The 12,709-nt window shown below is 40.7% G+C and overlaps 1 protein-coding gene across 1 annotated transcript in view; it reads left to right on the top strand.

The window, feature by feature from the left end:
* The window catches only part of pla2g15 (phospholipase A2, group XV), a 44,613-nt gene extending 32,777 nt beyond the window's left edge, over positions 1-11,836 (top strand). Inside the window, exons 4-6 of the mRNA XM_043707167.1 lie at positions 5,170-5,268; positions 6,905-7,129; positions 8,032-11,836. Coding sequence (XP_043563102.1) covers positions 5,170-5,268; positions 6,905-7,129; positions 8,032-8,552 — 845 coding nt within the window. The 3' untranslated portion in view covers positions 8,553-11,836. The remainder of the gene's footprint in view (positions 1-5,169; positions 5,269-6,904; positions 7,130-8,031) is intronic.
* The last annotated feature ends 873 nt before the right edge of the window (positions 11,837-12,709 follow it).

The following is a 12,709-nucleotide window of genomic DNA, read 5'->3' as shown; positions in this document are numbered from 1 at the left end:
ACCATTCCTTCATCAAGTGGTTGTGGAGTGCACAATTGACAATTAACTGCATTTGGGATCAGATTGTTGAGGAGAAAGCAAAGTCAAGCATTGTCTTCAGGCTGAGACTTCAAAGTAACTCTATTGTACATTGATCACCATATACAAGAATATTTAATATTATAGATATTACCAGGCTCTTTCTTATAATTACATTAGGAAGGGACTAATCTGTCTTTGTGTGTTCATGTCTATGTTATAGTGTGGTCTGGTGCATAGTACCAGGTATTCCTTCTCATATAGATATTTTTAAATCAAACTGGTATTATGCATGTCTAGAACAGATGGTCTTCTAGCCCAGAAATAGGGCACTCTAACTACATCACAAGAGGTCCTTTTCTTCTAGTGTTTCCTAACTCCATCCACTACGTCTGTTTAGGATCTGTTTGCTGACACCAACATATCACACAGAGGCACACAATGTCAAACAGATTAGAGAACAATAAAAGAAAAACTGCACTTTGTTTCACCCTAAATGTATATCACCACTAAACACCATTATCCTTATTTGTTAAAATTGTACATTTAATTGGCATTTGTGACTGACACACCGCCAGTTATTACCGAGTGAGTATGTTGTTATGCCGATTTTAAAAGTTAAATAAAAGTTGTATTTTATTTTACACTCTGACTGATATACTCTTCATTGAAATAGCATTAAACATGCCAATTAATAGTGATGTGTATTTACATTTGAGACCCATTGCTGCTAATGCATGTGCTCCTTCATGTCAGCAAGTGCAGCTGCCCAGTCATACACAGTGATGTGATATCGCAACGATGCTCCACATTCCTAATGCCTTTTTACACAACACACTAAGCTTTAGTGTTTATCTTTGAAGTCGTCTATGTGGAACTTTTGTGCCCCTCTGAGAGGGCAAATAGAGCCTTTGTTTAAAGTCTTATCTGAAACAAAGCACCTCTGACAGTGTAGCAGCCCCTCAGTACTGAACCAGAGTGGCAGTGAAGATTGTTTTAATATCTAGTGTATCATTTGGACCAAGACCTACTGCCTGAGAGGTAACCGTTGAGCCAAGGCTGTCATCAGAAACAAAGTTGGTAGGATTAGAATCCAGAGCTGAAAATGTGTTGCTGGAAAAGCGCAGCAGGTCAGGCAGCATCCAAGGAGCAGGAGAATCGACGTTTCGGGCATGAGCCCTTCTTCAGGAAAGCCCTTCTGAAGAAGGGTTCATGCCCGAAACGTCGATTCTCCTGCTCCTTGGATGCTGCCTGACCTGCTGCGCTTTTCCAGCAACACATTTTCAGCTCTGATCTCCAGCATCTGTAGTCCTCACTTTCTCCAGGAATAGAATCCAATCAATCAGAACAAAGATGTAAGTATCAGCAAATCAGGATAGAAAGCAGCTGACCCAAATGGAATAGTGGTGACCGACTTGAGAAGAGAATAGCCGAGAGGGACCACATGAAATAATCCACTGAGTTAGTAAGTAGGCACCTATTGAAGGCACAAAGGCAGAAGCTTTGCTGTAATTGTAGAATGCCAGCGTCATTTATGACATTGATTGACCTAGTTATACACAGTTTAAAAAGGCATTCTTGTTTATCCACATCACATGGTCATATTTCATTCAGATTTGTTTTCTGCATATACTTCATGTTTTAAACATGTTTGTCTTAGCCAGTGATGATTATTTCCTAAACAGATTCTGTGTGATTTACTTAGGATATCTTTGCTATTATAGATTCTCCTTCCTTCAGCTGCCCTCGACTCTGGAGATCCTCCCTAAACCTTTCCAGCTCTTTTACCTTTTTGCCCCTCCTTCAAGATAGTTAAGATCCATCTACCTAACCAAGCTATTGATCACCTGTTCTAATATACCCTGTATGTCCATTTGCAAATCAGTCAAGTATTTTTCCAGATCACTCACTGCCCCATTACACAAATTCCTTCTGTGCATGCCTGGTGTGTCACAGCTGTGAAAGCAGTCATGAGGTTGTGACGAACAAAGGTTTTTGTGGCTGAGTCCCAAAGCTCTATCAAGCCACACATTAACATTGGGGAGGCAGCGGGCCCCGGGGGTAATTCCTGTCAAAATGCATTACAGGCTTGGTTTCCAGTGGAATTAGACAGAACAAGAGAAGCTTGAGAAAGTCTTTGTGTGGAATCTCTCTCAGTGCAGGAAGAGGCCAGTCAGTCCATTCTGTTTATTCCAATTGTTTTGAAATAGCTTTTTGTTTGACTAAATTTATTTTAAGTCAAGGATTTGTTTAATTTTTGGAAATGGTTGAATCTGCTTCTATTACCCTTTCAGGAAGGGTCTTCCAGATCCACATCAAGATCTTTTCCCCTCCTTTTTTTCCCTCTTCGCTTTTTTTTGACATTTATTTTAAATCTCTGTCCTCTAGGTCGTCAGTTATCCTGCCACTGAAAATATTTTTTTTGTCATCTGTCCCATCAGAACGCCTCATAGTTTTGAATACAACAAATCTTGCAGACGATGGGGTGGGGTGGGATTAGTGCCAAAATTGAGAGAGTTGTCTCAGACTAGCCAAGCAACAGGCTGACATAATCATATCTTACACTCAATGTCCAAGAATGACCATCACCATTATCATCCCTGGGTATGTCCTGTCCCACCAGAAGTGGCAGCACAGTGGTGTACACTCAGGAGGGAGTTGCTGTGAGAATCCTCAATATTGATTACAGACCACATGAAGTCTTGTGGTTTCAGGTTAAACAGGCAAGGAAACCTCCTGTTTACCACGTACCATCCTCCCTCAGCTAATGAATTGCTGCTCCTCCATGTTTAACAACACAGGGACTGAGGGTGGCAAAAGTGCAGAATGTATTCTGGGTGGTGGATCTTCAATGTCCACCACCCAAGAGTGGCTCGGACCAATACTACTGATCAAGTTGGTCGTGTCCTAAAGGACATACCTGCAGCAGACCCTGTCCAGCAGCTGGTGAGGAAACCAACAAAAGGGGAAAGATATTTGCCCTCGTCTTTACCAACCTGTTGGCTGCTGGTGCATCTGTCCATGACAATATCGCTAAGAGTGACCACCAGTCAATTCTAAAAGACCAAAAGATGTAAGAGCAGAATTAAGTCATTTGGCCCATCAAGTCTATTCCACCATTCAATAGAATCTGATACGTTTCTCAATCCCATTCTCCTGTCTTCTCCCTGTAAGCCTTTATCCCCTTTCTAATCACGAACCTATCTATCTCTGTCTTAAATACACTCAATGACTTGGCCTCCACAGCCCTCTGTGGCAATGACTTCCACAGTTTAACATCCACTATCTGAAGAAATTCCTCCTCCTCTGAGTTCTGAAAGGTCATCCCTTCATTTGAGGCTGTGCCCTCAAGTCCTAGTCTCTCCTATTACTGGAAACATCTTCTCCATGTCCACTCACTATGGGCCTCTCATATTCTGAAAGTTTCAATGAGATCCTCCTCATTTTCTGAAACTCCGAATACAGACCCTTAACCGCTATTCGTGTGACAAGACCTTCATCCCCAGGATCATTCTTTAAACCTCCTCTGAACCCCTTCTAATGCCAGCACATTCTTCTTTAGATAAGTGTCCTAAAACTATTCTCAATATTCCAAACGTGCTCTGACCCAGAGCCTTATGCAGTCTCAGCATTTCATCCCAGCTGTTGTATTCTAGCCCTCTCGAAATGAATGCTAATATTGAATTTGCCTTCCTAACTGAATCTGCATGTTAACCTTAAGAGAATCCTGAACTAGGACTTTTAAGTCCCTTTGTACTTCAGATTATTGAAGCCTTTCCCTGTTTAGAAAATAGTCTGTCTCTTTTTCTTCCTATTGAAGTTCCTAACTTCTCACTTTGCCATTGATTTCCCACTCCCCTAACCTGTCCAAGTCCTTTGGCAGCCTCCCTCTTCCTCAAAACTCCATCCCTCAATCTATCTTTGTGTCATCTGCAAATGTGGCAAAAATACCCTCCATTCCTTTATCCAGATTGTTACCATACCAAATGAATAGCTGTGGTCCCAACACTGACCACTGCAGAACTCCACTGGAGTCATAGAGACGTACAGCACAGAATCAGATCCTTCAGTCCAACTCGTCCATGCCAACCAGATATCCTAAATTAATCTAGTCCCATTTGTCGGCACTTGGTCCATATCCCTCTAAACCCTTCCTATTCATGTACCCATCCAGATACCTTTTAAATATTGTAATTGTACCAGCCTCCTCCACTTTCTGTGGCAGCTCATTCCATACACGGACCATCTTTTGCATGAAAAAGTTGCCCCTTAGGTCCCTTTTAAATCTTTCCCTTCTCAGCCAAAACTTATGACCTCTAGTTCTGGACTCTTTATCCCACCCCCACCCATCCCATAAAAATGCAAACATTTTATGATTGACCCATTAATCAAACTGCACCAAATTACCACCTGAATAACATCAAGGAATTTTTCGATGTATTTATTTATATACAATTCCACACTGTGAGGCTGCCTGCTTATATTAATTATTGGCAGATTAAGTTCAAAGAAATGGAAATTATTTTGAGCAGCAACACACTTAAAATTTGACTGCAAAATGAGTTGCATTTTGCACCCAAGGTGCCATTTTGAGGGACATAGAACCCACAGTGCAGTAACTTCTGCTGTTAAAATTGCATACCAAGCAGCTTTATTCTCCCTATAGATAAGGGAGGGGTAAAGTATAGATGTCACTGATCTCTACTGTTTCATCTTCAATTCTGTCATTAGCAGTGTGTATCTTCAGCAAGGTCTTCACAGTGAAGATACCTTCAACCCACTAACTCCCATGAAATAATCCTGGTCAATTTTCTGCATTCCACAATTGACTTCACATCTTATGTATGTACAAATTAGGAGCAGGAATATGCCCCTCGACCCTTAAACTCCCAATGACCTTTCACCCTCTTGTCAATATCTACCCCTTCCTTAAAAATATTCAAAGATTCTTAGCCCCTTGTGCCAAAATAAATTCCCTTTATCTCTCTCTCAATCTCTGTCATCTCAAGGAGTTTTTGTTTTGTTTTGGTGATGAATCCAATTAAAGGCTGCAGAAATGTACTGGAGTTACTACAGAACTGAGGACAAATGTTGCTTAACTAAACAGTAACTGGCCTCCACCTGGGTCACTGTCTCTTTCTTGTTTTACAGGGATTTACTTCTATACTCTGGTGAAGTCTATGGTGGAATGGGGTTACTTGAGAGACGAAGATGTCCGAGGTGCTCCCTATGATTGGCGCCGGGCACCCAGTAAGTGAAGAAGTGTGCATCTCAGGCTGTAGGGTTTTAGAAGGAGGAGTGCATCCTCCCTCTGGTAAATTCCTGGCTAGTTGGGTGGAGGTAACCAGGCATGTGCTTCAGAACAAAATAGTTTATTATGATTGATTTATTATTTTTTATTGGTGCAAACATTCAAGATAAATCAAACATTTAAAGGGCAGCATGTTGGCTCAGTGGTTAGCACTGCTGCCTCACAGCACCAGAGTCCCAGGTTCGATTTTAGCCTTGGGTGACTGTCTGTCTGTCTGTGGAGTTTGCACATTCTCCCCATGTCTGTGTGGGTTTCCTCTGGGTGCTCCGCTTTTCTCCCACAATCCAAAGATGTGCCAGTCAGGTGAATTGGCCATGCTAAATTGCCCATAGTGTTAGATGCATTAGTCAGAGGGAGATGGGTCTGGGTGGGTTACTGTTCGGAAGGTCGGTGTGGACTGGTTGGGCCGAAGGGCCTGTTTCCACACTGTAGGGAATCTAATCTAATCAAACTGTAAAACCTTTTCCATTGTGTCATAGGTCAAGGGAAGCATTCTGTCCAAACCACCAATGAGATCAGAGAGTTTGGCAATGTTCTTTCTATAGGTGTTTTTAGACATAGGGCAGATTTTTAATCTCTTTTTAGAAAGACCAGGAGATTAATTCTGGACTTCAAACATGGTTTACTGAATTTTCAGAGGGAAAATCAGGTGACATTGAGTACTGCTTCATTTCAGTGGTGCCTGTTTGACCTTTTTTCTGCTTTTCTTTTGCCCTGTCTCTCTCCAGCCTGTGTAGTGACAGCCCTGGCAGTGTATTCACCAGTCTCGGTATCAGGGAGGAATTCCTACGTGCATCTCGCAATTTGAGAAAAATCAAGGGAACCTCCCCAGTCAGCAACACTGTTCTGCCTTTATTTTGAAATCTGTAAAGATATGTAATTGGTACATTAGCAACTGACATATTTCTTAATTCCGCCTCCCCCTCCACCCTAGTCACTGCGACTGAAATCCATTTTGCCATCGATAGATTTTGCTTTGCTCTTGTCTTGCTTGACTCTTCTTTCTCCTTCCATAAATCAGCAATGTTCAAAATTCAGCCATTCATTAAATTCTACATATTGGCAGACAGGTAAAGTCCTCCTCTACAAGGACTTGTGTACATCTAAGCTTGCTGCCTGCACTAAGCCTGGTGTGCTTTGTGGTCTTTCAACACTGATGTTTTCTGCATACCTTCCCAACTTCCCTCCACCATTGTTGAAAGGCACTTCTAAATCTTTTCAAAATGTTTCTCTTGTTGATCAGGTTTGTGATACCTTTCTATCTCCCACATTACCTCAACATCCATTGTTGCTTCTATCAATTTGTTCACTTCTGTCCCTGCACTAAGGTACCAATTGGGTGTATTTTATTAATATTTAAATATTGTTATGCATTTGTCTTGATGTATTTTTATAGATTGGTGGAGCTAACATCGTTTTTTTTTAATGTTTACACATCATTACGATGTTAAAATGAAATAAGACAATTATTTTTGAGAGAATATTTCTGAGGTCAATTTTGTTGGAAGGCCTGAGAAAAAGGTCAGTTTGTTTTCAAACAGCGCAGTACATTCTCCCTTCTGTTTTAATCCCCAGATGAAAATGGCCCATTTTTTAAAGAGCTGCAGAAGATGATTGAATCCATGTATGAACAGTATGGTAGCCCTGTTGTCCTGATTGCACACAGCATGGGAAACCTCTACACACTTTACTTCCTCAACCATCAGCCCCAGGAGTGGAAAGACAAGTATATTAAATGTTATTTTGCACTGGGGGCTCCTTGGGGAGGTGTGTCGAAGACTTTGCGAGTGCTGGCTACAGGTAGGTCATGAGATCAGTCATCCAGAAAAATGAAAGTGTCCTGTGGCGATCCTCATTGTTAGCATTATGAATCAAGTGTGTTAGCAGGAGTCTTAATTTCATTTGTGGTCAGACTAAAATATTATATATTGGGGTGTACGATGGTTACTAAGTGGCAGTGGATGGTTGAGGCAGAGTCAACTGTATCCAGAAAGAAAAGGTAAGCATTTTATTCAGAAGATGGAAGGGTAGTGGGACTGGTTTGAATTATTCTAAGTAATGGCTAACACTCACCAGGGAGAGTGGGGGGATGAATTCTTTGTTGAAAACTTCCTTAGTTTTACTTTTATTTTTAAGGATTTCAATTTTTTTCCTCCATAAGGTGACATTATTTTCAGCACTTTTCTTCAGAGTGTTTCAAATGTGGTCCAGGCAATATTCTGGACAGGTTGAGGCAAATGTCACTAATGGATAGAAGGAGAAAGGAAATAAAGGAGATGGGAGAAGTTCTTTATGGAACCTAATGCTATCATAGGCCATTTGACCCAACTGGTCTTATTTCTGTGCTGTGCTGTGCTGCCTGTGGTGGGTGGCACGGTGGTTAGCACTGATGCCTCACAGCGCCAGAGACCCGGGTTCAATTCCTGCCTCAGGCGACTCTCTGTGTGGAGTTTGCACGTTCTCTCTGTGTCTGCGTGGGTTTCCTCCCACAGTCCAAAAATGTGCAGGTTAGGTGAATTGGCCAAGTTAAATTGCCCGTGGTTTTAGGTGAAGGGGTAAACGTAGGGGAATGGGTCTGGATGGGTTGCGCTTCGACGGGTCGGTGTGGACTTGTTGGGCCGAAGGGCCTGTTTCCACACTGTAAGTAATCTAGTCTAATCTAAATGTCCAAAACCGCTAAAGCACTTTGCTTAACTTCACAGGAGACAATGATCGAATTCCTGTCATCAGCCCACTGAAGATCCGTGAACAGCAACGGACTGCTGTCTCCACAAACTGGCTACTTCCTTACAACAATACCTGGTCGGTGGACACAATTTTTGTCACCACACCAACACACAATTATACAATGAAGGACTATCAGAAATTCTACCAGGACATCAACTTTAAAGATGGCTGGCTCATGCGGCAAAACACTGAATCACTGGTGTACAACTTGACTGCCCCAGGGGTAACAATATACTGCTTGTATGGAACTGGAATACAAACACCTGAGTCCTTTCATTACGATGTTTTCCCTGACCAGGAGCCCAAAGTGCACTACGGTGATGGTGATGGCACAGTCAACCTAGTGAGTGCTCTTCGGTGCCAAAACTGGAAAGGGAAACAGAAAGGCAAAGTCCATATGAAGGAATTGCGTTCAAATGAACATATTGATATGCTGTCCAACCTCACTACAATATCCTACATCAAAAAAATGCTATTTAATCTGCCTCTGTTTTGAATTCTGGATGAGAGAAAGCTCCCTTTTTATTTTTATAGTTGCGCCATGTTTTCCTGGTGATCTGAGGCACAGCATCGTCTATGAATACTGTCTAATGTATCTGTTTCAAACAATGTTTGATATCTGGCTTTATTAGAGCATAAGCTGTGTAAAAATAAGACTAAATTTCCTCCTGTAAGGGGCTATAGGAGTAGTGAAACTAACTCTCACGTCACTCCAGAACAGTGCATGTATAAATCAGATAGTTGCAAAGTGAGCTGTTTTCCACATTTCTGAGGTTAATGGTGTTCATTTTGGGACCTTTTCCAGTTTTGACAGTGTTAGCTGGGAAAGTAGGAGTTGAAAGTAGGCCCTTGACCTGTTCCGCCATATATGTTGGACTGTATTTTAACTGAAGTCGGGTAGTCAACATATGAAGTAATAAGGGGGCTCTTGTGGCAGACACTAATGTCTCTACCTATGGGCCTAGGTCACTCCCTAAGTCCCACCTATCATGGAGGTATGCCATACCTTGGAGGCACGTTATTAACAATAGATTGTTTTAAATGTAAAGTAACAAGTCCCAATTGACCCCTTTGAACCAAAGGTTGTGTACCACGACAGAGCCTCTGTGGATTGTCTTGTGGCAGTGTAGTTTGAGAAGTGAAACAGGAGCAGAGGCTGTTTATTCTTTCCAAACATTTAGGGATTAGATCAGACCATGCCCATTACTTCCTGGGAAATGGATTTAGCCACAGCCCTAATAGACAGGTGCTTTTGCTGAACCCTTTAACCAAATGGGATGCCTGAAGATAAACCTCACCCTTGACTGCTTCTGAAAGGACAGTGGTTCTTGAATTGTTTTCATTGTAAGTCTCATTTTCAAATGACGGACCCCCCCCCACACACACACACACACAATGTGTTGTATATAAGGAGGGTTTATAGAAAGGCTAGTTTTTGTATCTTTTATCAGCAAGATGGATGTGCATGCTTCTGACCACCAAGCCCATCTATCATAGTGCTTGGGATCTTTACACACTTCCTGAGCCATTTTAGTATCCATCTCATATGAACTAATAAGCAAAGTGTGATTAATTGAAGAATTACATTAGTGTGCTTTTCTGAAGGTAGAATTAAGGTGCATTAACAAGAAGTGTAAAGGATCTGTACTGATGAGGGTTATCATTGGAATGACCGTGGACAATATGCTGATTTAAGTACAAAAGCATGGATGTGACAGACATTCAGTCCACTAAGGTACATTCCTCGAGTATGCAAAGCTCTTCTCTTTTTAACATCCAAATGGTGTTTTAAATATCCTACCCCCATTAGCTTATTTGACACATTGTTATTGACTAGCCTGGTACTGACTGTCTTCCTAATTTTGAATCTGCTTTTTACTACTTTTGAATGCTCCTTTTCTGGACCTGTTTTTGAGTTGACACTTCAAATGGAGCGGAAAATGATGTCTTTTCCTACAGCTGAAGTCTCTCTTTTTTTGTTGTGGATAGCTGCACTAAATGATTCTGATATAATTATTTGACCTTTTTCGAGCCTCTGGTTAGAATTGTTTAACTTCTGACTTCCAGTGAAGAATATTAAGAGTACTGTTGTGCAATATTTTGATAATTTAATTGTGTCTGTCTCTGTGCCTTATCTCACTTGTGGGTTTTGTCAGAGCTGGTGAGGCCTAACACTTCAATTTACTCTTCCTCCTCCCAACAAAAGCCATTTCTCTTTGCCCCAATTTTGAATGCCCTACCTTTTATGAAGTTTTTCTCCTAAACCATTTTGTAACCTTTCCAAGCTTATTGAATTAAGAAGTTGTCCTTCTTCCCTTTTCCTTATTCCATTCCCATGAAACTGCTGATAACTTGACTCCTTCTGGTTCAGGAATCTGTTTAAAGTTGTAAATGATGTAACACAATTTTCTTATGCCAACAGTCTAAATAATTAAAGCTCCTTGGGTTTATCCTCCAGATTACAGAGACGGGACTTTAGGAAGAAAGGGACACATTTTACAATCTAACATCAGAAAAATGGTGCATAGATTTAGAAAAATAACTTGATTAACTTATCTGTAAACAGAACCTAAAATAAGACAAATGTTATATTTGTGGAACAGTGTGAAAGAATCAGTTGCTGTGTTTGTATTTGGCCAGGATGGATAGTTAGTATCAACCAAAGCTTTCTTTCCCTTGCCCCCACCATCTCGCCTAGATTTGAGAAGAGAGTTACCACCTATTGTCCAACAGGTGGGGATCTAGGCTTCAATTTTGATAGCTGCTTTGCTCCTTTTTTAAAAAGAGTAGTCATTTAGGCGCAAATAAGCTATGTGCCTGGATTGTAAGAGCTGAAGGCAGGATGGGGTTAGGGGATATGGTTGCTTTTATAATAAAATAAGCCTTTAGTGTCCTGTTTACATTTTCAAAGATTTTTGGACATTTCTGATTTTGATTGTTTGTTTTAAATGTTGGGCGTTGACAATTTCCTTGGTCTAAGTATAACATTCAAATGGTATATTTTAATATATAGTACTATTGTAAATGTGGCATATTCCAAATATTGGGTCAGTGAGTTTGACCAATTATTATTTATGGATATGAATATTTTCTTAATTGTTATATTTTTGATAAGTGGCACATTCCTCGTGGTGCCAAGTCTGGCTGCAGCCATTAATAAAGCTGCTACAGATATTTTTTTAAAAATTCCATAATTACTTGCAATTGGTCCCTTGTGATGAAATTCCTGAAGTCTTCAAGATTGCACCACAATAATCCTGCTAATCAAAGGAAAATCTCAACTGTAACCTTCAGCGACCTGTTTATCAGGGATAGTGCTTCTATGGCAGAACAGCCCCAGCAGCACTCAATTCCTCCTCCTAGCTGCTCCCAATGGAGGCTACTTGGGAAATGCCTGAGACACATCAATCAGTATAATCTTTTGAGTGCCTCATGAATGAGCAGAGACTTATGGCAAATGGCTAGCTTGCCCCACCCTCTTCCAATCCCACCTCAACAAATGGTGTATAGTTTGAGGGGGTGAGGTGGAAATATCAAATATTCATTACTTTGAGAGACAGAGGCCATGGTGAGCTTAATGTCTCAGTCTGAGTGGTTGGTAACTATTGTGTATTAAGGGTGTTGCCCACACCTCTACAGTTTGATACCCAGTTGCTGCCAATGTGCTTGTTAAACTTAATGTCTCACTGATAAATGCCAAGATTGCTTACTAAACCACTGTCTGTTTCTACTAAGAGTGTTATATTTTTCACTGGATAATAAACTTGATTTCAACACCGAGAACTGTGTCCATGTACGTGTGTCTGAGTTTCATCTTCTGACAGTCTCCAACTACATTGGGATGTTACTATCTGTCGATGACTGTGGCAGCAAGACATAGTACCTGGTTCCTGAAGGTGCCCATGTACACAATACCAAGTGGACACTGGCAATGGTAATCATGGCTAGAGCTCATCTACTGCAGAAATTTTTATCCATGCTTTTATGAACACCAATCTTAACTATTTGAACGCTGAGGCTGTCCATTTATTCTGTACCCTCCAAAAACTTGCTCATCTAAAGCTTTGCTGCTTGGTGTCTGACTCATAGCAAGGTCTGCTTCTTCTGTGCTTGCTGACCCACATAGGCATTCACTTCCAAAACACCTCTTTATTAAATGCTCATTCTCATGTTAAAATTCATCTGTGGCCTTGTCCCAATCTCTAAACTCCTTCAGCAGCTCTAAAATCCTCCAAACTACTTTCCAACTCACTATTGGTGGTTATGCAACAGCTTTTGAGATTTTAATCTTGGATATTTATTTTCTAAGCTTTACTCTCTGTTCCTTTACAAATTCTCTTTGAATGGAATTCTGTGGCCTTGTTACAGTCGTCCATTTCAATATTCAAAAATCATCTTTGATTCAATATTAACTTGTTTGATTACAGAACTGTTGTATTTTTGGATTTTATATATCTTTATCAGTTAAAAATGACAATTCATTGGAAAGGTAGAAAGGTCTATTGTACATGATGCTATTTATGAATAATCTCACTGAAATCCAGGAAATTGTGGTTTTTCATTATTCCAGTATATCATATACAGTTTTTCTTACTAATCTCCCTACAATTTCACTTCTGCTTTTTTGTTCCTCTTCATCAAAGTGCACAATGC

Source organism: Chiloscyllium plagiosum, chromosome 17, assembly GCF_004010195.1.
Source record: "Chiloscyllium plagiosum isolate BGI_BamShark_2017 chromosome 17, ASM401019v2, whole genome shotgun sequence".
Lineage (NCBI taxonomy): Eukaryota > Metazoa > Chordata > Chondrichthyes > Orectolobiformes > Hemiscylliidae > Chiloscyllium > Chiloscyllium plagiosum.
This window is presented reverse-complemented; position numbering and strand designations above follow the sequence as displayed.